At 69.3% G+C, this 24,373-nt stretch overlaps 2 protein-coding genes across 3 annotated transcripts; one reads left to right on the forward strand and one right to left on the reverse strand.

Annotated features, from left to right (window-relative positions):
• The first annotated feature begins 522 nt into the window (after window positions 1-522).
• Window positions 523-3,072, forward strand: LOC123807312 (basic salivary proline-rich protein 4-like). The gene is made up of 2 exons (XM_045821024.1): window positions 523-1,135; window positions 2,861-3,072. The coding sequence occupies exons 1-2, from the start codon at window positions 523-525 to the stop codon at window positions 3,070-3,072; spliced, it is 825 nt and encodes a 274-aa protein (XP_045676980.1).
• Window positions 3,073-3,780: 708 nt separating this feature from the next.
• LOC123807363 (toll interacting protein) lies at window positions 3,781-15,552 on the reverse strand. Of its 2 annotated transcripts, XM_045821128.1 has the most exons (6): window positions 15,384-15,552; window positions 7,938-8,087; window positions 7,465-7,647; window positions 6,567-6,719; window positions 6,083-6,173; window positions 3,781-4,037 (listed from the first exon to the last, which is right to left on the reverse strand). In XM_045821128.1, the coding sequence occupies exons 1-6, from the start codon at window positions 15,414-15,416 to the stop codon at window positions 3,823-3,825; spliced, it is 825 nt and encodes a 274-aa protein (XP_045677084.1). In that variant the 5' UTR covers window positions 15,417-15,552; the 3' UTR covers window positions 3,781-3,822. The 2 variants fall into 2 exon arrangements, with proteins under 2 accessions (XP_045677084.1, XP_045677085.1); XM_045821129.1 differs by lacking the exons at window positions 6,083-6,173; window positions 6,567-6,719; window positions 7,465-7,647 and having other exon boundaries at window positions 3,833-4,037; window positions 15,384-15,550.
• Between the last annotated feature and the right edge of the window lie 8,821 nt (window positions 15,553-24,373).

A 24,373-nucleotide genomic window follows, 5' to 3' on the forward strand; every position in this document is an offset into this window, starting at 1 on the left:
TTCTTCGGGGAGCCAGGCCCACCTCCACTTGTGTGTTTGCTGCCGGCTGCCCCCCAGGCAGGGGCTCCCCTCTCCTCTCTCCGCCGCCCCCAGAGCAGGGCCCGCTGTCCGCACGTGTCGGGGTGCAGGCTGTGAACGCGCCAGTGGGGGGCACGCGTGGGCCCTGGGACGTGGGGGCTTGACCCTCGCGGGAAGGAGGACTGACTCCAAGTGGACAGGAGGGTCATGGGCAGCAAGGCCGTGGCCGGTGGGGGCGGGGCGCCCCGGGGGAGGGCCTTCTTGCGGGGGAGGGCCGGGCTCCTCGGTGGGCACTGCCAGGGCTCGCGCCCTCGCCCCCTCCTCGGGGAGCCCGGTCAGGACAGGCTGCCGCCGGGAGGTGGCCCTGCAGGGTGACAAGGCTGCAGGTTCGCTGAAGGTGGGGCCGCCTGCCCGCCCCTGGGGTCACCCCGGAGGTCACTCCTGTGAGCTGGCCCTGTGTCTCGCGGTCTGAATTCCTGGGGCTCTCCGAACGTCTCGTCTTCCATGCCAGCCCCCGAAGGGTACAACGGGGGCGACCGAGGAGAACGGGCACTGGCCGCTGCGTCGTCGCCTGAAGCCGCCTCAGGCGGTGGGGGCTTGCGAGGTCGGGGAGGCGCCACGGCCGCCCCGCCGGCGCTCTGCACCCCCTGCGAGCGGAAGCCCCGGGTCCGGAGCGCAGCGCCCCTCCCCCCACGCCGCCCGCTGCTCCAGGAGGGCGGGCGCAGCCGGTGGGGCAGGGGGAGACAGGCCGCGGCTACTGCGCTGGGGGCTGACGCCGACCGCCCTCCGCCACCACCCAGGCCTCCCCGAAGCTGCAAGTCTTCACCCAACAGGCGCAGCTCCGAAACAGGTCCGCCAGGACAGGCCTCCGGCGACTCTGGGCGGGCGGCCGGCCCTCCTGCTCTCCCCCACACGCTCCCCCACCCCGACTCCCGCGCTGGCCCTGCCCTGCCGCCCGAGCCCTGGTCTCTGCTCCGTCCCCCTGGGCCCGGTCTGTCCTCTTACTGCAGACCGGGGTGTCCAACCCGCCGTCACCGGGGCCACAGCAGCCTCCAGGTTGCCCTCGAAGGGCTGGGGGCCGTGCTAGGGCGGTGTGAGTGTGACTGCTGCTTCACAGGTAAGCGAGGGCCCAGCGCTGGCTGCCGCCGGGCAGAAACCAGGTGCCGGGCCGGGCTCGGCCCTCGGTCCTGGTGTTTGCCGCCTGTGCTGCAGACAACAGTCCTCCGAGTCCTGTTTTCTTTTCAATTTTTTAAAAAAGATTTACTTTTAGAGAGGGGAAGGGTGGAAGAAACATCAGTGTGTGGCCAGCCGCCCCTCGTGCGCCCCCCGCTGGGCACCTGGCCCGCAGCCCAGGCCCTCTGAGCCCCGAAGGCCCGCCCGGGGCCGGTCTGTCTGAGGGCGTCTCCGCAGGGTGCCGCCCCCACGACGGTGTCCCCGGTCTTCTTCGCCGCCGGACCCCCCCCCCCCCAGAACCGCCAGGGCGTCCTGCTGGGTTAGGGCACCGCCTGCGCCGCAAGCCTGTGACTGCCCAGTGTCCGCTCTCTCTAAGGGAGGGTCACTGCTGTGGTGCCGGCGACGCCTCACGGCCCACAGGCCGCGCAGCAGGCGGTCTCAGGGGCGTCCTGGGCTGCGTGGACATTCGACACTAGGAACGTGTTTCCCACCACGGCACCGAGGGCCCCCACCCCGTGGGCTTCCCCTTCACTGGCAGAAACGTAGGGCCCCCTCTTCCCTGGGGCTTCGCCCAGTGCAGGGAGGGAGTCCTCGTGGGGCTCCCCAGGGGTCTCCAACGAAGCCCGGGGACAGCTCCGTGCTCCCGGGGCCCAGCCCGCGGCCCACAGGGCGCGTCGAGACCGGCCGTGAGCGCGGCCCTGGGGAGGCTGTGCGGACGCACGGGCGCACTCCAGGCAGCGGCCGCGGTCTGCGAGGGCCTGTGCTGCGGGGCCGGCGTTTGGCCTGGCCCGGGGCCCCAGCCGCCCACTCAGTGGGGCCCCTGTTGACGCGAGCCGCCCGCCCACCCGCGGCAGGGCGCTCGTCCAAATGCGGTGGCCAGCCCTGCGGCTGTGAGCGGAGTTACAGACAGTCGGGGACACCAACGGTCAGTTTCCCTGAAGGACTTTAATTCTCTATCTTCATATAGATCATTTGTTAAATTAGAAGGCTGAAAAGTAAAAATATATTTTACAATCAAAGAAAAGTCTGGACAATGGACCCACGAGAAGAGCCCGACACAGGAGGCCTCGCTGTGCCGATGCGCGGGGGGGTGGGGGGAGCCGGGGACGGGGCGCCGGGGAGGGGCGTTCGGGAGCCCGCGGGGCCAGAGGGGGCGGTGGGCCCCAAGGCCTGAGTCTGCAGGGCCCGCCCGCCCGGTGGCTCCCCTGTGGGGAGTGGCCGCCTGCTTCACCCGACGACGGCCTGGTGCGGGGGGGCCTTTCGGGGACCAGTACAAAAGTGTCCGTGAGAAAGGGGGGTGGAGATGTGGCAAGTGCAGGTCCCCCAACCACTGCGCCCGGCCCACGGGGTCGCCCTCCAGCCGAGTGTCCACTCTGGGGCTGGGCGCGAGCGCGGCCTCCTGGGGCTCGGCCAGGGGAAGGCAGAGAGCAGTGCTGGTCGTGGCCAGCGCCCGGCCCGCTCGGGAGCCACTCGGACTCGGGGCAGCCGCAGCCTGCCCCGTGCTTTCGCCCGCCGGGAGCGGCCAACGCCCCAGCCGCTGGCCCGTGCTGGTGGCAGCAGGAGAGGGCGGCGCTCGCGGGCCCCAGCCGGGGGTCGGAACCTCTCGGACGGTGGCGGGCCTGTGCGGAGACCCCCTGGCCAGCGCCACCCAGCACCGCGCCCTCTCCAGGCTCACGGCAGCAGGCCGCCAGCAGGCCGCCGGGCCGGACACACAGCCCCGAGGGGGCAGTCTTCGCCACGAGGGCCTGCCCGCCTGCAGGGGAGCGGCCAAGGTCTGCCTTCTGCCGGCCAGCGCTGCAGACGCCCCACCGGGAAGACTGCACAACCTCGGGCCGGCCGGCTCCTGGGGGAGGGAGGGGGCTGCGGCTGGGCGCGAACTGAACCCCCAAGACTCGAGGACTCGAGAGAGGCCAGCTCGTGGGTGTGGGTTAAAGTGCGTCGTCTCTGGGAAACCCCTCAAATATCCCCAGGTGCCACCCACCCACAGGTCCCTGCCCTGTGCCCGCAGCTGCAGCAGGGCCAGGGTGCGGGCTGTCACACGCACCTCCAACCGGGAGGGCACCTTGCAGACCCTGCCCCGCACCGGGCCGAGCTCCCCAGACAGCAGTGTTCCCGGAACCAGCGTGGCCAGAGCGCCAGCAGGCCCCACCCCCTCGCTCAGCAGAGCGCCCCGCCCACCGCTCCTCACCCCCGCTGCGGCTTCCGGTGCACGCGGCACACCGGGGCAGGCGGTGCAGCCCCGAGGAAGGACAGGAGGGACCTCCGAGCTCAGGACGGGCCTGGCCTGACACCACCGCGGGCTGGGAAGGGGCTCAGGCAGACATCCGTGGCTGAGGCCTGGCCGCCCCACGCCGGCCAGGACCGGTGAGCAGCCCGGCGCACAGGCAACGCGGAGGGAGGGAGGGGGGGAGGGAGGAAGGGAGGGAGGCCACCCGCAGGCGCACCCCGGCGGGCAGTCGCGAGCGGCCGTCAGGAGCCAAAACCCCACGTGCGTCCCCAACGGGGTGTGGACTTGAGCAACACGGTCCTCCAAGGCCAGGGCTGCACAGGGCTCGCGACAGGAATCTCGTGGGGAACCCTGGGTGGGCGAGCCCGGAGGGCCGGCGGCGGGGGGCGGGGCGGGGGCGGGGCCTAGGACTCCTCCCCCATCTGGAGCAGCGAGTTGACGGCGGCGTCCTTGTTCCCCCTCTGGGCCTCCAGCACGGAGCGGACCACCTCGCGGTCCATGTTGGGGAACATGTCCTGCACGGCCCTCAGGTCCTCCTCGCTCCAGCGGGGCGCGGCGCTCACGGCGGCCGGGGGCAGGGCCACGGGCACCACGCCGGGGCCGCACACCGCGGGCACTCCTGCAAGCACAAGACGGGGTCAGGGGGCGGGCGAGGCAGCAGCCGGCCCGAGGGCCAAGGGGCACGGCTGCTCCGAGGCACCTGCCTCCACCGCTGCCCCTGCCTTCGGGCTGGCCGTCCGCAGGTGGGTCCCCTCGGCCCGGAGGTGAAGGGGGCCCCCCACCCCTCCTCGCAGGGGTGTCTGGCGGAGGCAGGGTCACCCAGGCGGCACCCGCGCAGAAGGGGACCGACCTGGGCCGGCGGGGTGGCTGGCCACGGTTGGGACACTCCAAGGGCGCTGTGACCCCTCCTTCCTTGTCCGAGGACTCGGGACCGGGGGGCTGCCCGTCCCACCACTGAGGCACGCGCCCCCGACAGGAGGGACCTCTCCTGGGCTCTGAGCCCACCAGACAGGCGCCCGGCAGTGTGCCGCAGACCCGCCCTCTCCCCGTGGGCCGGTGGAACGTGGGGAGGGGAGAGGCCGCTTCAGCGGGCTGCGAGGCCGGCTGCAAGGTGCCTGTGTGGCGCTCCCGACGGGGAACAGCCCCCGCAGCCCTGCCCCGGGGTCGCACAGGCCAGGCCCGTGTGCCCGCGCCCAAGGGCCGCGCACTGCCGGCCCGGCGGCCCCGAGCTCCCAGAGCGCCCGCACCTCCGTGGGAGACGCTGGCCAGACCCCGGGAGCAGGCACCGCAGGGCCTGGCAAGAGACGCCAGCGGAGCCACCCCCCCACCCTCGGCCACACAGATGCCACCCCCACGGGCCGCAAGCGCTGGTTCTGCAGCCTGGCGGCGCCGGGACCCACTGACACCGGGGCACCGGCACGGGCGCCCCGTCCAGCACCGGCGCAGCGGAGTGCGCCCCTGCCCATGCAGCCCAGCCCAGCCTGGAGGCCACCACCACCACCCGTGCGGGGCAGAGCACCAAGGGACGCTGGGGACAGGGCTCAGCGACGCTGAGGGCGCAGGCCCCTCGGGAAGGGCGCGGGACAAAGGAGACCCCCAGGGCGGCGCCGGCCCCTTCGTGCTGGTGCTGGCGAGTCTGACCCTCGGCACGCCCCGGGGAAGCGGGGGGAGGGTGTCCTGAGCGAGGTGGGGTTGGGGCGGGCGACGGGGCCTCGCCCTCACCGGCTCACGCCGAGGGCGGCGTCAGCGTCAGGTGTCTGTGGCGACCTCCACTGGAGGGAGCTGGGAGGGGGGTGTGAGGGGGGGGGGGGGGGCGCTGGCTGGCCCTGACCCGCTCTCGGCGTGGTTCTGACGCTGTCGGCCACGCCACGAAGTCAGGCCGCCCTCCCCGAGAGCCGGGGCTCAGGGCTGGGCCAGGCGGACACGCAGCGGCCTCGCTCCGAACTCCACCCAAAGAAAGTGCCGGCACTGCTGCTTCTCACGCCGAGACCCGTGCCCGACGGCACAGCCGTGCCCGAGCACGTGGGCAACCCAGTCGGGGCAGGCTGAGGGGTGCGCCGCCCTGGAAGGAACTGCGGGACTCGGGCCGGCCCCACCGCTCAGGAGGGCGGCGAGGGCACCCAGCGGACGCCGTGCTCAACACCGGCCCCCCCCATGACGGCTGCTGCGGGCCTGGGAGGTGGGGCGGGGCGGGGGGAGGCCGGCGGAGTCCAGGTGCTGTCCTGGCCAAAAGGGAGTGTCAGTCCAGTCCATAGGCTAAGGCTCCGAAAACTCAAAGACACAAGAGCCACAGTGCAGCTGACTTTGCTGCACCGCCACCCAGGGCCCGTCTGCGGGGGCAAACGGCGCACGAAGACGAATGCGACACCGTGGGCCCGTCAGACGCGCGGTGCACGTCTCCAGGGGAACGCGCCCTCTGTCACGGCAGCGCACGCGCTGGAACGCTGGAAGGTCACGTCTACGGCCCGTGGGCTCCGAGTCCCCGATCCACGCCAACGGTCAGGGAAAACGCAAGCCCCACTTCGCGTGTGCACAAAATTTTCAGGGTCGCCTCTGACCCTTGCTTCTGGAAGGCCCTCGTGCCTCCCGAGGACCGGGCTGTCTCCAGGCCGCGCCCAACCCCCACAGCACCCCGCATCCAGCAGCACCCCAGGAAGCACTCACCTGTGAGCGGCACGTAGCCGACGCCCTGCTGGTACACCGTGGGCATCAGCACCACAGGCTGCGGCGGCATCACCATGGCGGCCGGCACCGACTGCAACACAGCAGAGGCCGCCGCGCGGTCACAGGGCGAGCACGCACCGGCCTCCGCCCGGCCGGCCCACCAGAACGTCCAGGGAGGGCGGGGCCCAAGACACCCCTGCCGCACAGAGGGGACCTCCAGGCCGCCAGGGAAGCCCCTCCGGAGAGGGGCCGGGACCCCACGACTCAGCCTCCGCCCAACACGGCCCCTCCCACAGCCAGGGAGGGCCGGGGGGGCGGGGGGGCGGGGCAGGGCCCACCGGCTTCAGACGGAGGCCCCAGCTCCCCCAGGGCTGAGGGCCCCGCTCCCCCGGGGCCGAGGGCTCCGCCTCGCTGGCAGGTGCCCCTGCCCAGGCCGTCGGGGGCCCCTGCGGGACCCGCCCCGGGGCCGTGCGCACACGCTCACCGAGTAGGACATGACCAGGTTGATCATGCCCTCCTTGTCGTCGCCCTGCCGCCCGCTGAGGCAGTGCCACTTGTCCTCCACCTCGCCCTGCCGCAGGGCCTCCGAGATGGCGATGTGCGTCCAGGCGATGCGGTCGTCCGTGGAGAACGCACGCTGCGGGGGAGGGGCGGGGGGCCGGTGCTGAGGACCTCGCCCGCCCAGCCCACCTCCCGAAGCCCCGCCCCTCCAGGGAGCCCCTACCCTTGGGCGCGGGCCCTCCACAGCCCCCAGGCGGCGTGTCAACGGAGACCAGCTGCCTCGGGGCTCCGTGCCTCTCGCCCCTGGCGTCGAGGCCCGCCCACGCCCCGGACCCCAGGCAGGGGCCGTGCAGAGGAGAGAAGGTGCCCTCCGAGCCGGCCACGCCTCTCCAGAGGGACCGAGGGGCCACCCCCCGGCCTCGCCGCCCACCCTCACCCCGGGCGCACTTACCTGCGGAGGCACCTGGCTGGGCCGCAGGAGGAGCAGGGGGCTCCCAGCCAGGTGCCTGGAGGACCAGGCCGGGGAAGAGCCCCGCCGCCCCCACCTGTCACACCCCGGGGCCCCTCGGAGGGACCGACCCCTCACACCCGCCCTGTTCGCTCGGCCAGCGGCCTCCGGGCGTCTGGTCTGGGGGGATGTGGGCCGGCGCTCCACAGGCGCCGTCCCTGGTGATGGCGTGTGTGGGCCCCACCCCGCGCAGGGGCGGCGCCGAGCACTCTGCTGTCACTGGCAGCGGTGTTTCTGGTCGTGGAAGGGCCTGCCCGGCACGCTCGCCCTGCACTCCTGCCAGGGCGGCCAGGGCCCCGCCCCGGGTGTCTCCAGCCACCCCCCCCCGCAACTCAGCCTGAGCCCGGGGGCCGGGCAGGATGCCGCCCCTCACCTCGTCGAAGATCTCCAGGTAGAAGGAGTCCACGCCGGGGGGCACGGTGCAGTGGATGACCTTGTTCCAGCGCGGGTTCTTGGCGCCGTTGTGGGCCGTGGGCGTCTCATACACCGCGTAGCCCAGGCGCAGCCGGCAGTAGGGGTCCATGCGGGTCATGCCGTAGTTCTTCGCCAGCTTGGCCTGAAACGCGGCCGACGTCAGAACCACGGGGGCCGTGGCCACCGGGGAGCGTGCAGGCTCGCCGGCGCCGCCCGCCCCCGACCCGTCGGCCCGCGAGTCCGGGGGCCTGATCCAGCCCCTGGGGCCCGTGGCGCGTGGGTGGCAGAGCCCCGGGGAGATGAGACGCCCACATGTGCCCTGCCCCTGGTCAGGCACGCGAGCGAGGAAACGCTGGAAGCAGGAGCAGCCCCCTGTGCTGACGCAGAGCCCAGCCCCGGCCCCGGCCTCCCCCCGCACCCCTCCACACCCACCTGCACCACAGTGATGTTGAGGCGGTCCACCGTGCCCACCGCCCCCCCGTACTGCAGCTGCTGGGCCGCCTGCGCGTCCAGCTGCACTTGCTGCTGCTGCTGCGTGGGCGCGATGCGGAGGAAGTCCTGCGGGAGCTCGCCGAGGTACACCTGCCGCGGGGGGGACATGCCAGTGAGCAGGGCGGGGCCGGGGGGGCGGGACCGGGCCCCTGGCACCTCCAGGGCCCGGACGCCCGGGCCACACTGGGCCTCCATGTCTTCGCCCAGACAAGGGGTGGCCACCAGAGTCAGGGGTCCAGCCCAGGACCCCATCACTCGGCAGGTGCTGCGACCCTCATGAGCTCTGCGAAGGTCACGCTGCTGTCCCTAAAGGAGGGACATCTCAAACAGACTCGCTGGGCGGTGTCTGGCCACTTCTGGGCGTCTCGCACCCTCTGCCTGCCCATCTGGGACCCACCCCCCAGGGCCACTCAGGTGCCGGCCAGGCCTGCCGGTGGCCGGGCCCCGCTCACACAGACGACGAGGGGGCCTGAGCCCTCCACAGGGCCGCTCCCCACGCTCTGCATCCGACAGCTCTCGTTCCAGGCGCCCGCCCGCCTGCCCGCCCGCCCCACAGCAGGTCCGCGGGGAGCCGCAGGGACCCTGCCCCTCCCCTCATGGCACTCGGTCGCCCGACTCCCAACCGGGGAGAAGGAAGGAGCCCGGGAGGGCGTGGCTCCCGGGCTGGACAACATGTTCCAGGGACATGTGGGGGTGGGGGTGAACCCAAAGGGCTCCCAGAGAGCAGTGCTCCCAGAGCAGCGGGGGGAGGAAAACCAGAACCGGTGGGGACACGTGGACAGTAAAGCGCCTCAGTCAAGGCCCCCGGACAGACCGACCGGAGCCAGAAGCAGGTGTCTGGGTCCCGGGCCCGAGCCAAGGACCGCGCCAGCACCCACGCCTCCGCTCCTCCCCAGGCGGCGGCTGCAGGGCCGTGGGGCGAGAGACGCCCAGAGACTGGAGCGGCTGCAGCCAGGCCAGCACACGCCCCGGACGGGGAGGAGCCTCGGGACCCGAGACCAGAGGCTGCAGGCGGACGCGCCGGAGCCACTCCGGTGCCAACAACCCCAACCCCGCGCTAGGACCCGGCCGCCCACCGCAGGGACCCCCTGCCACGGCGCCGGCCGCTCGGGCGGGACGTGGCCGCCTCCCCGCTGTGCCGTCGCCCAGTCCCCGTGGCCGTGGCCCAGGCTGAGCCACGGGACAGAGACCCTCGCAGCCTCCAACAGGCAGGAGCTGTCCCCGAGCCCCCCGCCCCCTGGGCACCTGGCAGAGGGGCCGCACAACCCCTGAGCGAAAGCCACAAAGGAGGTTCGGTGCCTAAAAACACCGTCTACGAAACTAGTGCTCTAGTCTGGTGGGGGGGGTGGTTTGTTCTAATTTACTTACACTCCCCCCCCCATGGTTTTTTAAAATCCTCACCCAAAGATTCGCTCCCTGATTTTAAAGGGAGAGGGCTGGAGAGAGGGAGAAAGAGAGGGACACCCACTGGCTGCCTCCCGTGCGCGCCCCGACCAGGATGGAACCCGCAACCCTCGGCGCAGAGGGCCGCGCTCCAAACTAGCGAGCTGCCCCGCCGGGGCCCTGCTGGCTGCTGTTGAGGGACGCACAGGCGCGCCCACTCACCCGCGCTGCATGCCTGAAACTAAAAGCTACTTTTATGAATACCAGTCTGTTTTCCACACGGTAACGTTGTATTCCCCAGAGCCGCTGGTTTCCCCCCACCGGCCCTCAGAGGGAAGCACAACCAATAGGCTTACTCCCGACAGCCGCTCCCTCCTGAGCCAGGCCGGGCTCCCCTCCACCGAGGCGCACTTTCTAGAAAGACGCAAGGACTCGCGGAACCTGGCTGTCTAAAACGAACGCGCCCCGCGTCCCAGCGTGGGTCTGGCCCGGCAGCGGTGTGCCACTCCTGCCGTGCCGTGTGGGCTCCTGCCCCGTGCCAGTGAGGCCAGCCTGACAGGGAGAACCAGGGCCACCGAGGCCACTCCTCCCGCCGCCGCCAAGGGGCCCCACAGGGACCCCAGCCGGGGCGAGGCTTCAGCCTGTCCCCCGCAACAGCCTCTCCTGCCCGAGCGAAGCCCCACGCCAGCCCAGCCCCTGGGCCACCTGGGCACAGGCCTGGGGCGGGCCCCCCGGCCTCGCATCTCCGCCCTCCAAGGGCCTTTGTAAGCCGTCCTCCTGCCCGCCGCCCACCCGTCTGCCCGCCGCGGCGGCATGTTAGCGTCGCAGCTGCGCGGGGTCTGCCGGCGTCCCCGGGCCGGCCCGCACCGTGTCCGGGAAGCAGCGAGGGGCATGCGGGCTCTCCGCGGCGTGCAGCGCGGCCTCGGGATGGGGAGCAACCGGTGTTCACGCCGCAAGTCGGAGTGGAACCGGAGCAGCTTCCTAGCTCTGTGGGGCTGCTTTCAGTGTGGCTCCCTCACGCACCGCCTGTCGCGCAGCAGGGCACACACAACCCACCACGAGGCCCTGGTCCAGCCACCGCCCACGCCCACGCATGGTCCTGTCCCCCGTCCCCCGTCCCCCGCCCCGAGTCGCCAGGGCCTGCCCCCCTGCCGGCGTCCTTGTTCCTCGAAACAGGAAAAGGAGGGGAAAGGCCGCCTGTGCGGGCGCTCGCCGCCCCCCAGACCCACGGGCCCCCCACGGGGACGCCACGGAGCGCCCTCCCCGTTCCACCGTTTCCAGTCCCACGGCAAAGACCGGCCCCCGTCCCCTCCTGCCACCCCCGCCTTCCCAGCTTCTCAGTTACTCTGGACAGGCCAGGCGCTTCAAGGCCACGACGCCCGGCCGTCCCAGCTCTGCCGGGGTCCACAGTGGCCACCAGAGCCTGGGGCTGGCGAGGGGGCGGGGACTGCCCCGAGCGCAGGGGCTGCAGAGCGGAGGGGACTGCAGCGTGCCCCGCTCCCCAGACCTGGGGGGCCCACAGCGCGGCCTCCCGTCCAGGTGCTGGGGCGGGGAGCCAGCCTGAGGCGGCCCCCCCACTCCACTGGAACGAGCCCTGGCCGGGGGGCTCAGCCGGTTGGGGTGGCCTCCCCTGCGCCAAAAGAATGCAGTTTGATTCCTGGTCGGGGCACAGCCCCGGGCTGTGGGTTTGATCCCCAGTAGGGCGCACACGGGAGACAACTGATCGATGTCTCTCTCGCACTCTCCAGAGTCAGTAAAAGCACATCCCTGGGTGAGGGTTAGCTTAAAAAGCCACAGCCACCAACCAGCCAACCAGAGGGCTGAGGGGCGCCCAGGGCCGGGATGACGGGGTGGGCACGGCGCTGGTGGCGGGGCTCAGGTGGTGGGCACCCGGCAGGTGGCGAGGCCTCGGCGTGCGTGGGGGCGCCCGCGCCTCAGTGAGCGACGAGGAGGGGCTGGACGGGAGGGCTGTGGGGGCTGCGGGAAGAGCCCGCAAGGGGCAGGGTGGGGCCCCCGAGCAGGAGGGGCCCTCAAAGCCCAGGGACGTGAGGGCATCAGCCTCGGAAGCTGGGGGGAGACCGAGGCGGGAGGAAGAGGAGACTCCGGTGCGGAGACTCGGCCGCCCAGGAGCCTGTCTGGCAGGGGGGTGGGGGTGGGAGGTGGCTGAGACGGACAGCGCAGGGCAAACAGGTCAGAGGTGGAGGATGGGCGGCAGGAGTCTCGGCCTTGAGACCAGGAGCCCAGCGTGCCTGGGGCCGACCGGCCGGACCAGGCAGGCCGGTGGGGCGGGGTGTGGGTGTGGGTGTGGGTGGGGCCGAGGTCAGGAAGAACCTGAGCTGAGACGGCTCCGTGGGCAGCGCCGCAGGCCGTCCTGAGGGGTCCAGCGGGGCAAGGCCACCCCGAGGCTCTGGCCTGAACAACGTGAAGGACAGAGGGGGCTCCAACTGGGGGCAGACCCGCTGAACCCACACGCGCACGCGCAGTGGGGGCGTCTGAGGGAAGGAGGAGGCTGCCCCGAGGTGTCCGGAGCACTCCAGGCAGGGCCAGGACACGTGGGTGCAGAGTTGGGGGCGGGGTGCTGAGCCCCGAGAGCTCTGAGCGAGCGAGGACAGGCCGAGACGAGGGGCGACAGGGGCTGCGGGAGGGAGCCCGGGCGACGGCAGTGACCCAGGGCAGGGGCCGCGGCCTCACAGGCCCCAGAGCCCACACGGGACGTCTCCCGAGCGCCGAAGAGGAGCCGCCGCTCCAGCCCCGGCGCCCCCCGCGGTCCCCGCCCTCCGTGCCCAGAAGCGCAGGCGGCTTCCCGCGGGCGCAGCCGCAACCCCGCACGGCCAACCGCCCCCCGCCCCCCGGCCCGCCAGCGTGGAAACCACAGGCCGTGGGGGGCGGGCACAGAGGACGGAGGCGGGGAGCGCGGGCCGGCGGCCGTGGGGAGCAGCCCAGTGAGCTCTGAGAGAGGGGACCCCGTCTGAGGGCCCGGCAGCCGAGGGCTCCGTGCACCCCCTGAGTGCACGCCCACCGGCCCACCGGCCCACCGGCCGGCGTGAGAACGGGTCCCGCACGAGGACTCAAGACTCAGAGACGCCGAGCACCGCCCCGGGTTCCAGCCGAAGCGCACGCAGATGGTCCACACGAAGTCGCGGGCAGGCGCCACGCTCCTCCCGCAGAGCAGTGGCCGGAAGAGGGCGGCGGACCTCCTCACGGCCGGGCCCGGAGTGGGGGCCGAGGGAGACCCTCGCGCGCCGCCCCAGTGTGGCCCTCCCGAGCTCGCCGCCGGCCGCCGGAGGAGGACGTCCTGGAGGGCGGGGGACTGGGGGGGCGGGGGCGGCGTCACGCCCGGACCCTGAGCCCTGACCCCTGACGAGGACGGCCGTGACCAGAACAGGAACACAGCCCCGTACACACTGTCCAAACCAGCAAAGAGCAAAAGGCTGAGCTTGTTAAAGCTATTTACTCAATTCAAAACAAGGCAAGGAGAGAAAAAGAAACAAAAAATGAGACAAATGAAAGTACGAAATGCCGGGGTGGCGTGGCTCCGTGGCCGAGCGCCCGACTGGGACTGGACGGGGCGCCAGTTTGACTCCCGGTCAGGGCACACGCCTGGGCCGCGGGCCGGGCCCCGCAGGGAGCGTGGGAGAGGCAGCGGACGAACGCACCTGTCAAATGTGGACATTTCCCTCCCTGTCTCCCCCCTTTGCTCTAAAAGTAAACAAATAAAATCTTTAAAAACCCCAAAACTACAAAATCTCTTTTTAAGAAATGAGTATGTTTATGAAGGACACATGGACAAAACCAAGGGGGAGGGTGGAAGAGAGGGAGGGAGGTGGGTTTGGCTGGGGTGGGGGAGAGTGGGGGGGGGCGCAGACAATTGTAATTGAACAACAAGAAAATAATTTTTAAAAAGAAAGAAAAAACAAATGTGTATGTTTAACAACACCCTTGACCCTGGGCCCCACCGGCCGGACTTCTGGGAGACCCGCTGAGTGGCAGCTGCCGTGCGTCCCCTCGGGCTGACGGGCACCGCCGTGCTGCACAGCCACGGGCCGCACGCCCGCAAGGGCTGGTGCTCGAGGCAGGGACCCCCCAGAGCCCCGGTCCCTGCAGGTGCCTGTCGGCGCGTCCTGAGAGTCTGTGAACCGGGCAGGGAAAGGGCTGCCCCTGCAGACGCACCAGCGTCGCCGAGACCGGGGCGAACAGCACAGGGTGGGGCAGCCCCTGCGGCTGCGCAGGGACGCACAGCCCTGGAAACGCGGACAGCAGGTCCCCTGGGCCCCGTCGGAGAGCCGCAGGGGTGCCGCCGCAGGGGACACAGCCCGGGACTGAAGGCAGGGGCCGGGCCCGCTGGTCTCCAGAGTCCGTCACGAGCGGAACCCGTTCCTGGGTGGGCAGGGATGGGGCCTGGGCAGAGCCGCTGCCCAGGCTGCACGTGCCACGGCGAGCTCTCGCCCGAGGCTGCCTTTGCCGGCACGCGCTGGCCCTCGGCTCCTCTCAGTGGACGGGCCGAGCCCCTGAGGGACTCCCGGCACCCCCCAGCACCCAGAGCGCCGGTCAGCGCCCACTGCCGAGGGAGAGCCCCTCCACCGGGCTCTGCTCCGTGGCAGGAGGCCCTGGCAAGCACCGGTCTGCCCGGAGGGGCGGGCCTCGGGTGGGGGAGGCAGAAACTACCGAGGGCGTGGGCCAGGAAGGATTGGCAGTGCAGCCACCAGATAAAACCCAGGGGCCAAATGCATGTGCCCCGGCAGCCCTGCCCCTCAGCAGGTGGCCACCGGCACCCATCAAACCCCTCGCTCAGCCACCCAGTGTCGGGCTCCTCCAGCACCTGACTCACTCCTACCCCCGCTGGCCAGCACAGACGCCCACCTGAGTTCAGACCCACCGTCCCACCTCACGGCCCCCCGCCCCCGCCCCAGGGCTCCTCTGTGTGGTCAGAGGACAGGCGGTAAGCTCCGCCGCAGGCGCTGCGCCTGCTCGCCCGCCTCCCAGAGCTGAGCTGCCACAAGGCAGCGACCAGCCAAACTGGCCGAGCGAGGTGCACAGCCGCCCCGGACCCCTGCCCCGAGGGCACCTCCCGCAGCCCAGCAGCTCCGGTGCAGACCCGGCGCTACCGCCCGCCCACAGGTCCCAGAGCCTGGTCTATGCAGGCTGCCCAGCCGCCCACGGACACGGGGCTGCTCCTCCACCACCACCCAGGAGGTCAGACAGCACGCGCGCGCGCGGTCACAGCACCGCCCGCCCGTCTGAACACCGACGTCCGCTCCCCGCCCCCCCGCACCCCCTCCGCGCGCCCAAGTGTCAGCGGCTTCAGCTGCGCGCAGTCGCCTAGGCGAACGCCCCTCGGGGAGGCGCGCACAGAGGAGGCTGGGGACCGGGAACTGCGGACGCCAGTGGCCCAGGAGCCGGCCCGGGAGCGCTGCCCAGCAGCCGGGCTTTCCCCGCGGCCCAGGCGCGCACAGGGGAGCTGGGGGCCGCCACTCGCTGCGAAGAGGTGGGGGGTCCCGACATCGGTCCGCTTCGGGCTGTTCCCGCCGGGACACCCGAGCAGCAGCCGGGGCAGCCCCCGCGGCTCGCGAGGCAGATGACGTGGAAAGACCTCCTCCCTCCAGGCGGGGGGGGGCGGCGTCGAGATGGCCCCCCGCGTAGTCCGAGGACGCGCGGCCCGGCCCGGCTCGCCCTCACTCGCGCCCACTTAGAGACACGGCCACGCCCGCGAGCCTCCCTCCGCCCGGAGAGGGCGGGCGACGGCCCCTGCGGGTCTCGGGGCCTCTCCCACCCGGGGTACAGGCGAGGAGTCCGGACACCCGTGGGCCCAGGGCCCCGCAGGAGCGCCCCTCCATCCCCCGACCCTTCCAGACACGGGGGCCCTCGGCACCAGGGGACCGCCCCCGCCAACCCCGCCGCCGGCGGCCCACTGGCTCGCCCGGAGCCCGGGAGCCGCACCGGCCGCCCGCGCCCGAGCGGGGAGCCCGCCCGCCGCGCCCCGCCGCGCCCGGCCCGGAGCCTCACCGGCCCGCGCTGCGTGCTGACGGTGGTCGCCATCGTGCTCCGCCGGCCGGCCGCGTCCACCGAGAACTGACGAGCCCGCGACCCTCCCCGCGGAGCCTGCGACACCGCCAACGGCTGTCCCAGCGAGGCCGCGGGCACCACAGTCAGCTGACGGGCGCTCCGCCCCGGCGCCGCACACTGCGCAGGCGCGCGCGGCCCCGCCCCTTCCGGCGCTGCGCGCGCCTCACGCGTGCTCCTGGACGGCGCCTGCGCAGTCGTCGGGCGGCCGCGCCCCGCCGCTGGGCGGCTGCTGGCACCTGGGTTCCTCTTGAGTAGGTCGCTTGGCTGGTGGAGCCCGGAGCTGCCCCAGAGGTGCGGATCCGCGCAGCCCCTCCCCGCCCGGAGCCTCCGCAAGGCTCATAGGGAACTCGAGAGTCCAAGATTTTGGCTGTAGCTATGTCGGTTGTCGTAAATGACTAATGCCCGCGGAAAACTGTTGTTCCCGGGGCCGGGACGCATGAACACGTGACTCCAGCAGGCGGCCAAGCCGGTGAACCTTCGCGCCCCAGCGGGATCTGCAGGCCCCGAGATGGTGCCGGAGCCCCAGGGAGGGGCACAATGAGGCAGATAAAGAAATACTAGGAAAATCTCCGGACTGCGGCTCCTACCGGGTTAACCTTTTTCCCAACCCCCTTACCTACCTTTTTTCTAAGGCCGGCTTCAGATGAGATGTTAAGACAGTTTTTAGGGTACATTACCCGTCGTCTTCGCAGATCCCCAGCATCTGAATAAAGCACCCATCAAGATTCAGTTCTTGTGTCTATTTACTGGTTCTGGTAGCGACGGTCAGTATCAACGCTGACCTTCCCAGTTCCGCAGCCTGCTAGCAACGGCCCCGTGCTGTTGTAAGAAGGTACTGAGTCGCTTTTCAGAGACAAGAACCAAAACCCCAAGTCGTGTGCCAGAAGCAGCACCCAGGAGAGAACTCGGACCTCCACCTGCACCCAGGACCAAAGTGGCCTGCGTCCCTCCCACAGAGCCAACAGGCCAGCTGGAGGGGAACTTGAACTCCAGACACTCAGGGCCCGTTGTCCTGGAGGATCCCGTCCTGAAGCCCCTTACCATGTATGGCCGAGGTCCTCCAGTTAAAACTTACCCGCCACACCTCCGCACACCTCCTCCCCAAGCCCTGCAAGCCTGCCCTGAACCCCGGATCAGGACACAGATCTAAGGTGCCACGGTGTCACCTGTGTACTTCGGGTAGCAGACCCTGTTAGGTGACGGCAGTCCCCAGTGTCTCAGGGAGGAAAGTCTCCGCCTTGGAGTCCCACACGAGCAGAGCGGAGGGTCCCAATCCCAGGGTCTGGTGGGCAGCCTCCTGCAGCTCCACGAGCCTCCTGGTGGGGGTGGAGGGGCGAGGGGCAGGAGAAGACACAGCCAGCCAGCATTAGGCACCTGATTTACCCCCAAAATCATCTGAGAGGTAGAGCCCTCACATGTACATTTTTAAAATGAGGAATCAAGCTAAGGGGGAGATGAGGGTGGGCTGGGGTGCTCCGGCCGGCCACAGAAGGACGGGAGTCCCCGTGTGGCAGGAACAGCGAGGTCCACTGCCTGGCCTCCGTGGGAGGCGGCACCGAAGCTTCCCACCACCCTCGTGGGCAGGCTCGTCAGCGGGGGCGCGGCAGGAACGGAAGCTGCCAACAGCGCCGGGTTGGGGGAGTCACCGACATGACCAGGAAACGGGGCTGTGACTTCCCCACGCCCGTGTCTGTGACGAGGCCTGGGGTGGTCATATCAGAGCTGCCTCCCTCCAGCACTGGTCTCACGTTCGCCTCCTTCTCTGCCCAGCGCTGCAGCTGCGTCTGCCCCAGAGCTGCTGGGGACAAGGGGTTCCTTCCGAGTCTCCCTCGGGGGAGGAACGGGAAGAGGCCCGCCGCCCTCCTGGGGGGCGTCAGCAGGCACAAAGAACATTGGGATGAGACGAGGCCGCCCTGCCCACGAGGCAGCCACAACACCACGACCACCCGGCCAGCGAGCGTGTGGGAGCACAGGCAGAGCGAGACCCATCCCCACCAAATGGCCAGCACCCAGCTTCCTGGCCGGTTTGACTGCCGCTGCTCGCCAGCTGCCGCTGGAGCCTGCCCCCGGTCTCCCCTCCTTCTAGGTTAGAATTACTAAGAAGCCTAATCATAGAATCTCGCCTGCTTCCGACAGCAGCCACTCCCGAGGAGAACCCCGCTGCATGAACCCTCCCCGTCACCACCGACAGAAGCCCAGGCCCCGTCACGGGTGTTTTCTAAACCCTCAGCTGAGCCAGCCTGTGTCCCCCCCCGAGGCGTGCTCTCCTGAGGTCCAGGAGTAACGGCCCCACCCTGCCCACCCTGCTGCGCTGTGGGTGTGTTCCTGGCGGGCTGATGGGGGCACCACCCAAGGCTTGAATGGTCCTTTCCCTTTGCACACACTTTCCAGAGCCTTCCACGGTAGACGGCCCACACAGTACACGTGTAGTCACCGCTGCACCAAAGCGGCCAAGTGTCTCGGCCCCTCGACCTTCGTCTGCCCGCCCTGCACACGCATTGCACCCCAGGAACCGCGATCATGCTGCGTGACACAGATCCCAGGGCCCGACTTGCCCCCGGCAAGGATTTTATTCACGTGCTCATCAAATGTGTGAGCAGCCCAAGCCTAGAGTCCCGTTTGGATGGGGGGGTGGGGGCTGTGTTCTGGGGACACTTTTGGTGGCAATTACTGTATCAGTCAGGGTCCCAGCAAGAAACAGATGGCATGCTCCGAAAGATAATTGGAGGAATTTTCGGATGTGACCGTTTACAAAGGAAGGGCAGAGTTAAGGAAGGAGCGAGGCACAGGGAGACAGGGAGGAATTTCAGCTCCGGAAAGCTGCTCCCTCCCCTCGAAAAGACAAAGAACAGTAACCAGGGCCCCTGCAGAAGGGCGAGGGGCTGCTGCCAAGCACAGGCCTGCACACAGAGGGCCCCAGCCCTGACCTCCACCGCGCCTCACTCCCCCCAGCCAGGTGATGCAATCCAGGGCGGGGCCAGGGGCAGGTGGGGGTGGGGCAGGGAGGGCAGACGGAGACTGTCCTCCCCGCGCACCGAGAGATCAGCAATAACCAGAGGACACAGTTCTGTCAAATCCCCTTGAAAATAGCAGCAAAAGGACGGGAGGGACACATAAAACCTTTTAAAAAGTGAGCCAGAGTGTTAGGGACGCGCTGGGAATGTCCCGGAGAGGCGAGAAGGCCCGAGCACGTGGAGGACCCCACGCCACACTCTCGGGCAGGAAGCCGTGGCCCGGTGGGCCAGCTCCGCCCACCGGTGCGCCCACAAAACAGCAATCCTCATTAAAATGCCAAAGGGCATTTGTTTGTTTGTTTTAAAGAAAACCAACAAGGGCCCTGGCTGGTGTGGCTCAGTGGATTGAGCGCTGGCCTGAGAGCCAAAGGGTTGCAGGTTTGATTCCCGGTCGGAGCACATGCCTGGGTTGCGGGCCAGGTCCCCAGTGGGGGGCACATGAGAGGCAACCACACACGGATGTTTCTCTCCCTCTCTTTCTCTCTCCCTTCCCCTCCCTCTAAAAATAAATAAATAAATAAATAAATAAATAAATATAAAGAAATCCAACAAGTGGGTCCTAAAGGAGTATGAAAGAACAAGGCTGAGCAATAGCCAGAACACTGCAGAGGAAGGAAGAAGGGCGGAGGGGACAGGAGGGGGCCTGAGGGGCGGATCCCAGGAGAAGCCGGTTGGGTCCCGCCACAGTGGTGACCGCGACAACGTGCAGGAGGCGGACCGAGGACAGCGCTGGCCCTGCAGAGCGGCGGGGGAAGGACACGTGTTTCAGTGCATGGGCTAGAACAATCGGCCAGCCTCACAGGAAAACTCACCTCGGACCCTGCCTTACGCCCAACAAAAAAGCAGCTCCTGATGGAACCGGCCCAGTCCCCAGCCGATGGGCCTGTTACCTCGGGAAAGGGCGAGACCGGCAGGGGCTGCCCCATGGCGAGACCCGCGCAGGAGGCGAGGTCTGGGGAAGCGGCGGGTCTGACGACAGGGGGCCTCCCGAGAGCCGAGCGTGGCACGGAGGCGTTCGGCAGACAGGACGGCCTGACGGCCAGGGCACCGTCCACGCACCCCCCAGAGAGGCGGAGGGAGCTGATGCAGAAGCAGGCCGCGGGTGGGCCAGCGAAGGGGGCTTCCAACCAGAGGGGGCCTGAGGAGCCATCGCAGGTGAGAACGTGATGAGCCGCCGCCACGGGGCTCTGGGGAGGGCTGCGGTGCGGCCACAGAGCCGGGCCGAGGGGGCGCTTTCGGCAGGATGTGTAGGGAAGGGACCGCGCTGCAGGCCAGGGGTCCAGCCTACGTGTCTCCGTCTTAAGCGCGGCCTGCGAAGGGGGCTCTGACTTGCACGTCAGCTCCTCCCACTAGCGGCTTCCACTCGGAGACTGGGGGCGGAGCCCGAGAGCCGGGGCCGCACGTCACCTGGACGACGTCACGGCTCCCGCCATCCTCCCCGCGTCCAGCGCATGTTGTCACGGGCGCCCCCCTCTCCTCGCCCTTTCTGGGTCCGGGTTTCACCTCCTCCTGGGGCACACGGGTCCCCGACAGGCGGCACTTTGGAGGGCTGAGTCTGTGCCAAGTGCTGCCTGAGGCGCTTCGTGCGTGTGCTCTCACTCACGTCCTTTACACACTCACCCAGCACTTGATCGCTTTGACTTTTGCTTCTTCATTTTCAGAGAGAGGGGAAGGGAGGGAGACACATCGGGAGAAAAGCATGGACAGGTTGCCTGTCGTGTGCACACCACCAGGGACCCGGCCCGCAACCCAGGCACCCGCCTTGACTGGGAGTCGAACCGGCGACCTCGTGGTTTGCAGGCCGGCGCCCCCTCCGCGGAGGCACGCCAGCCTGGGCTGTCTCATCTCACGTGGCTTGCACAGCCCACCGATGGCGAGCACGCTTTTGCCGCTGCATTAGAGATGAAGGTGACGGGCAGGTGAAGGGCAAGACGCTCACAGCCTCCGACGCCAGGGAGTGGCTACATTGTGCCCGGACTTCCGGTAAACCCCCAGGAGAAAGGGAGCCAGACGGAGGGGGGAACAGGTGCTGCCGCCTGGCGGTTCGAGCTGGGGGAGCCCCACGGCCTGACGATGAGGCACCCCTTTAGGTCATCGGAACAGTCAAATCGAGGACCGCAGCGACAGCAGGTGTGGGCGAGGCCTCAGGGGGCGGGGCTCTCAGAGGCAGGCGGGAGGGGCCCAGCTGCCCCTGCACCCCCACCCCCACTGACCCCCCCACCAGGGACGAGAGCACCTGCTTGTGGCCCAGGCGTTTGTGTCCGTCTGCAGAGGCTCAATCCCATGGCCCCAGCTGCGGGGCATTACACAACAGCGGGGGACAAAGCAGGTCAGCCTGGGTACATTTTTGTAATCCTCGCCCGAGGATTACATGCTTTCTTATTGATTTCAGAGAGAGGAAGGGGGCGGAGGGAGAGGAGCATCCGTGTGAGAGAGAAACACCCACTGCCCGCCTCCATACGCGCCCTGACTGGGGACCAAGGCCTCAGCCTTTTTGCGCACGGGACGACACTCCAACCAACTGAGCCACCCCCGGGCCAGGGCCAGCTTGTGCACCGGTTTAAATCCACACAGAATCTACCAAGCACCCATTTTCGGAATGCTGGGGTCCGGGCCGGAGGCCACGGACCTGGGAGACAGGAAACAGGCGAGGCCCGAGCGCCCTCTGCTCCACGCCCGGGGGGGTGTCCAGGCGGCGTGCAGGGGCCGCAGTCCAGGCCAAGGGCAGCGTCCCCCTGAACGATAAGGCCTCGGGGCTCATGTCCCAGGAGGGCCACGGGACAGGACAGAGCCGTGGAGGAAGGCACTGGCCCCTGCAGAAGCTCCACCTGGGGGTCTCGGGCGAGTGCAGACCAGGGGGCACGTGGGAGAAGGCTGCCCGCGGTTGGAGAGACTTCCGGTCCCGCCCCCCGGGGCCGGGCCGGGAGCAGTCCCTACGCTCATTGGCTGAGGAAAACGTCACGTCCCCGGCCGGACCCCGGTGTTCCAAGGGGCGGCTTCCTGTCGCCAGGGATGATGCAGGCACCTGGAAACGAGCCAGGGCCCACGGAGACCCTGCAGGTCTGTCCCGCAGGCGGCGGGGCCTCGGCTGGACGGACCACGAGTGTGGCCGGGGAGTGCCGCGCCCTTATCTCGACATCCCTGGGCCCCGAGGAAACCCCAGGGTGTCAGACGCTGGAACGAGGCCGTGAAGGACTGCACCTGAGCGCCCGGTGCAGGAGACGCCACCCGGACCTCGGAACACGCGCCCCGCTCCAGTGCGCCCTGGGCGTGGCCCCAGGCAGACCGGATTCTGGGCGGGAAGAGTCTGCAACGCAGAAACCGGGCGGACTGCGTTCCCGGCCCAGTGACACTGCCCTTCTCAGGCAGTCTGCGGTGCGGGGCTGACTCATCCCCAGATATTTCGGGGCACCTCCTACGAGCCAGGCGCTGGTGTAGGTGCTGGTGTTACAGCCAGGGACGGACGGATGGACAGACGGACCCTGCCCTGGTTTTCTAACAGGACTCGCGAGAGGCGGAGAACCGGGACGAGGACCGAGAAAACCTAAGAGGCGGCCGTGCAGACGCCAGTGACACCGGGAGGCCCGCAGAGCAGGCCCCCATGCGTCCCCGAGGAGCCCGTGACGTCTCCCCCGCACGGTCGCTCCCTGCACCCCAAGACAGGTGGCCAGCCGTCCACGGCCTGGGGGCAGAGGTGGGCGCACCAGCCCGCGGCAGCCCATGGAGCCACACACGGTCACACACACACGGCCAGACACACACACGGCCAGACACATGGCCAGACACACGGCCAGAAATGGGTAGAGGCAGATGCACAAACACACACACACACACAGCCAGAAAACCACAAACACAAACACAGACACGCACAACCAGACTCACCGACACACTGACCAGCAGACACACCCAGGGACACACGCCCACTCGCACGGTCTCACAGGCACACACACACACGGGTGTCAGGCGAACTGAAGAGGCAGCACCTCACCGCATGTGGACACCCACGTCCCGCACCCGGGGCCCACAGTGTCCTTCAGTCACTCAGACCGCCGCCAGCACGGCCCAGTGACACGGCCCAGTGACACGGGTGGTGCACTTCCTGCCCGGGAGCCCCACACGCTTTGGTGGCCGAGGTTCTGTCGTCCGTGCACCTGCACTCACCTAAACGGAGCGCCAGCTCCCAGGCTGCAGCGCGGGGTTAGAACGGCAGCCCCTTGTGGCCAGGGGGCCAGGCTGGGAGCGCAGCCCATTGTGCCTGCAAGAACCTGCCAGCAGAGTGAGTCACCTGTGAGTCAGGGGCGGGACTGTCCCTTCATTTCTGGAAGCTGGAGACCCGCAGCGACGCCCCGGTTTGCTTGCTGAGTGCACGAGCGATCCGTCACAATCTGCCGAGAGAGACACAGGCGGCAAGCCGGGGAGGGTCCACGGCCTGGCCACGCTGTCCTCGGGCCCGTGAATGGGGAGCGTCTCTCCAGGCCCCGTGGCGACCTGTCCCGTCTCTCCGAAAGTCATCACCGTCCCCGCAGCCATCCCGCACCTCGGCTGCGTTTACGGCCAGCCGCCGTCTCCGATGCCTCGAACCCGGCAGTCTCCGAATCCCGTCTCCGGCGGTTCGTCTGCTGGGGCGCAAACCGCCAACTCCTGCACGTTGGTTTTCTTTACTGGGGTGCAGTGCGCCTCGGACAGAGTGGTCGTCTGAACCGTTGCAGGTGCGTGGCCCAGGGGCACCCGGCACACTCACACCTGTGCGGCCGGCACCGCCGCCGTCCGTCTTCCCGAGTAGGAGCCTGTCCCCTGTGTGCTGACCACCACCTGTTGAGGTCATACTAGTCTCCGGAGCTGCTGTCACGAGCACCACGGACGGGGCGGCCTAGATCATAGACACTCACTTCCCCACACTGGAGGCCGGGGTCCGAGTCTCGGGCCTCTCGGGGCCGGCTTCCCGAGGCCGCTGTCCTGGGAATGCGATGGCCGTCCCCCCTGTGTCCTCACACGGCCGTCCCTCTGTGTGTGTCTGCGTCCTGGTGTCCTCTTTGGGTGAGGACCTCTGTCACAGTGGGTTGGGACCCACTCTAGCGACCGCATCTTACCTTCACCCCCTTGTTAAGGACCCATCTGCAAGTACGGCCACATTCCAGGTGCTGGGGTTTGGGCGTCAGCATACGAACTTGGGGTCACAGTCCAGGCCACAGAGCGAGGGAGTCCGTGGCACCCGAGCTCCTTCCCCGTTTCCTGGATGGTGACTGTCCCCGGCCCAACCCCTCGCCCCAGCCGTTGGCTCATTCATAGGGGGGCCCCGAGTGGGGAGAGACCGAGGCTGGGCACTGGGGCAGCAAACAAATCAGTGGGACACGGTGGGCTGATGGGCCCTTTGGGGTTAGGGGACCCAGAACCAGGTCAGGCTGGAGACCTCACGGAGTGGGGACCAGAGCCCCCACAACACCCCCAGGAGGGGGCAGGTAACAGAGGAGAGACATGAAGGAGCCTCAGCAGGGGTCAGAGTGGGAGGTGGGAAGGGCCACGTGGCCACGGAGCTGGGGGACAGAGCCACGGGGTCACGGAGCCAGGAGCTTGGAGCCTGGTGAATGCCGGTGGCGTCCAGGCTGCCCAGCACTGCAGCAGAGCGGGAGAAAGGACAAAGGGTTGAGGGGTCTTCGGCCACCATCCCGTGGCCACCACCTGTGAACGGGGCGAGGAGAGCTGAGGGGCCGCAAACATGGGGAAGGGGGGGCGGCAGCCCCCAGAGCCCACCTGGGGCCCAGCGAGGCCGCCTTCCCCGCCCCAGTGCACCCGCGGCCGCTGCACCAATGCCCCCTCTGTCCTGGGACCCCACTGGCCCCCCCAGAAAGTGGCGTTCGGGTTTCACACGCGCCTCTGATATTTTCACCCAACCGTGGCCGCTTCGCCTTCTGGAGG

The sequence above is a fragment of the Phyllostomus hastatus genome, unplaced genomic scaffold (assembly GCF_019186645.2).
Source record: "Phyllostomus hastatus isolate PE091 unplaced genomic scaffold, TTU_PhHast_1.1 phas_scaffold_443, whole genome shotgun sequence".
In the NCBI taxonomy this organism is placed as follows: Eukaryota; Metazoa; Chordata; class Mammalia; order Chiroptera; family Phyllostomidae; genus Phyllostomus; species Phyllostomus hastatus.

Bases quoted from the DNA above. Each gene is read 5' to 3' on its own strand.
- LOC123807363 (XM_045821128.1), bottom strand. From the start codon at position 15,416: ATGGCGACCACCGTCAGCACGCAGCGCGGGCCG. The intron at 8,088-15,383 runs GTGAGGCTCCGG...CCCCCGCGGCAG, and splicing joins TCAGCACGCAGCGCGGGCCG to GTGTACCTCGGCGAGCTCCC. The intron at 7,648-7,937 runs GTGGGTGTGGAG...GCCGCGTTTCAG, and splicing joins TCAACATCACTGTGGTGCAG to GCCAAGCTGGCGAAGAACTA.
- LOC123807312 (XM_045821024.1), top strand. From the start codon at position 523: ATGCCAGCCCCCGAAGGGTACAACGGGGGCGACCGAGGAGAACGGGCA. The intron at 1,136-2,860 runs GTAAGCGAGGGC...CGCCCTCTCCAG, and splicing joins GTGTGACTGCTGCTTCACAG to GCTCACGGCAGCAGGCCGCC.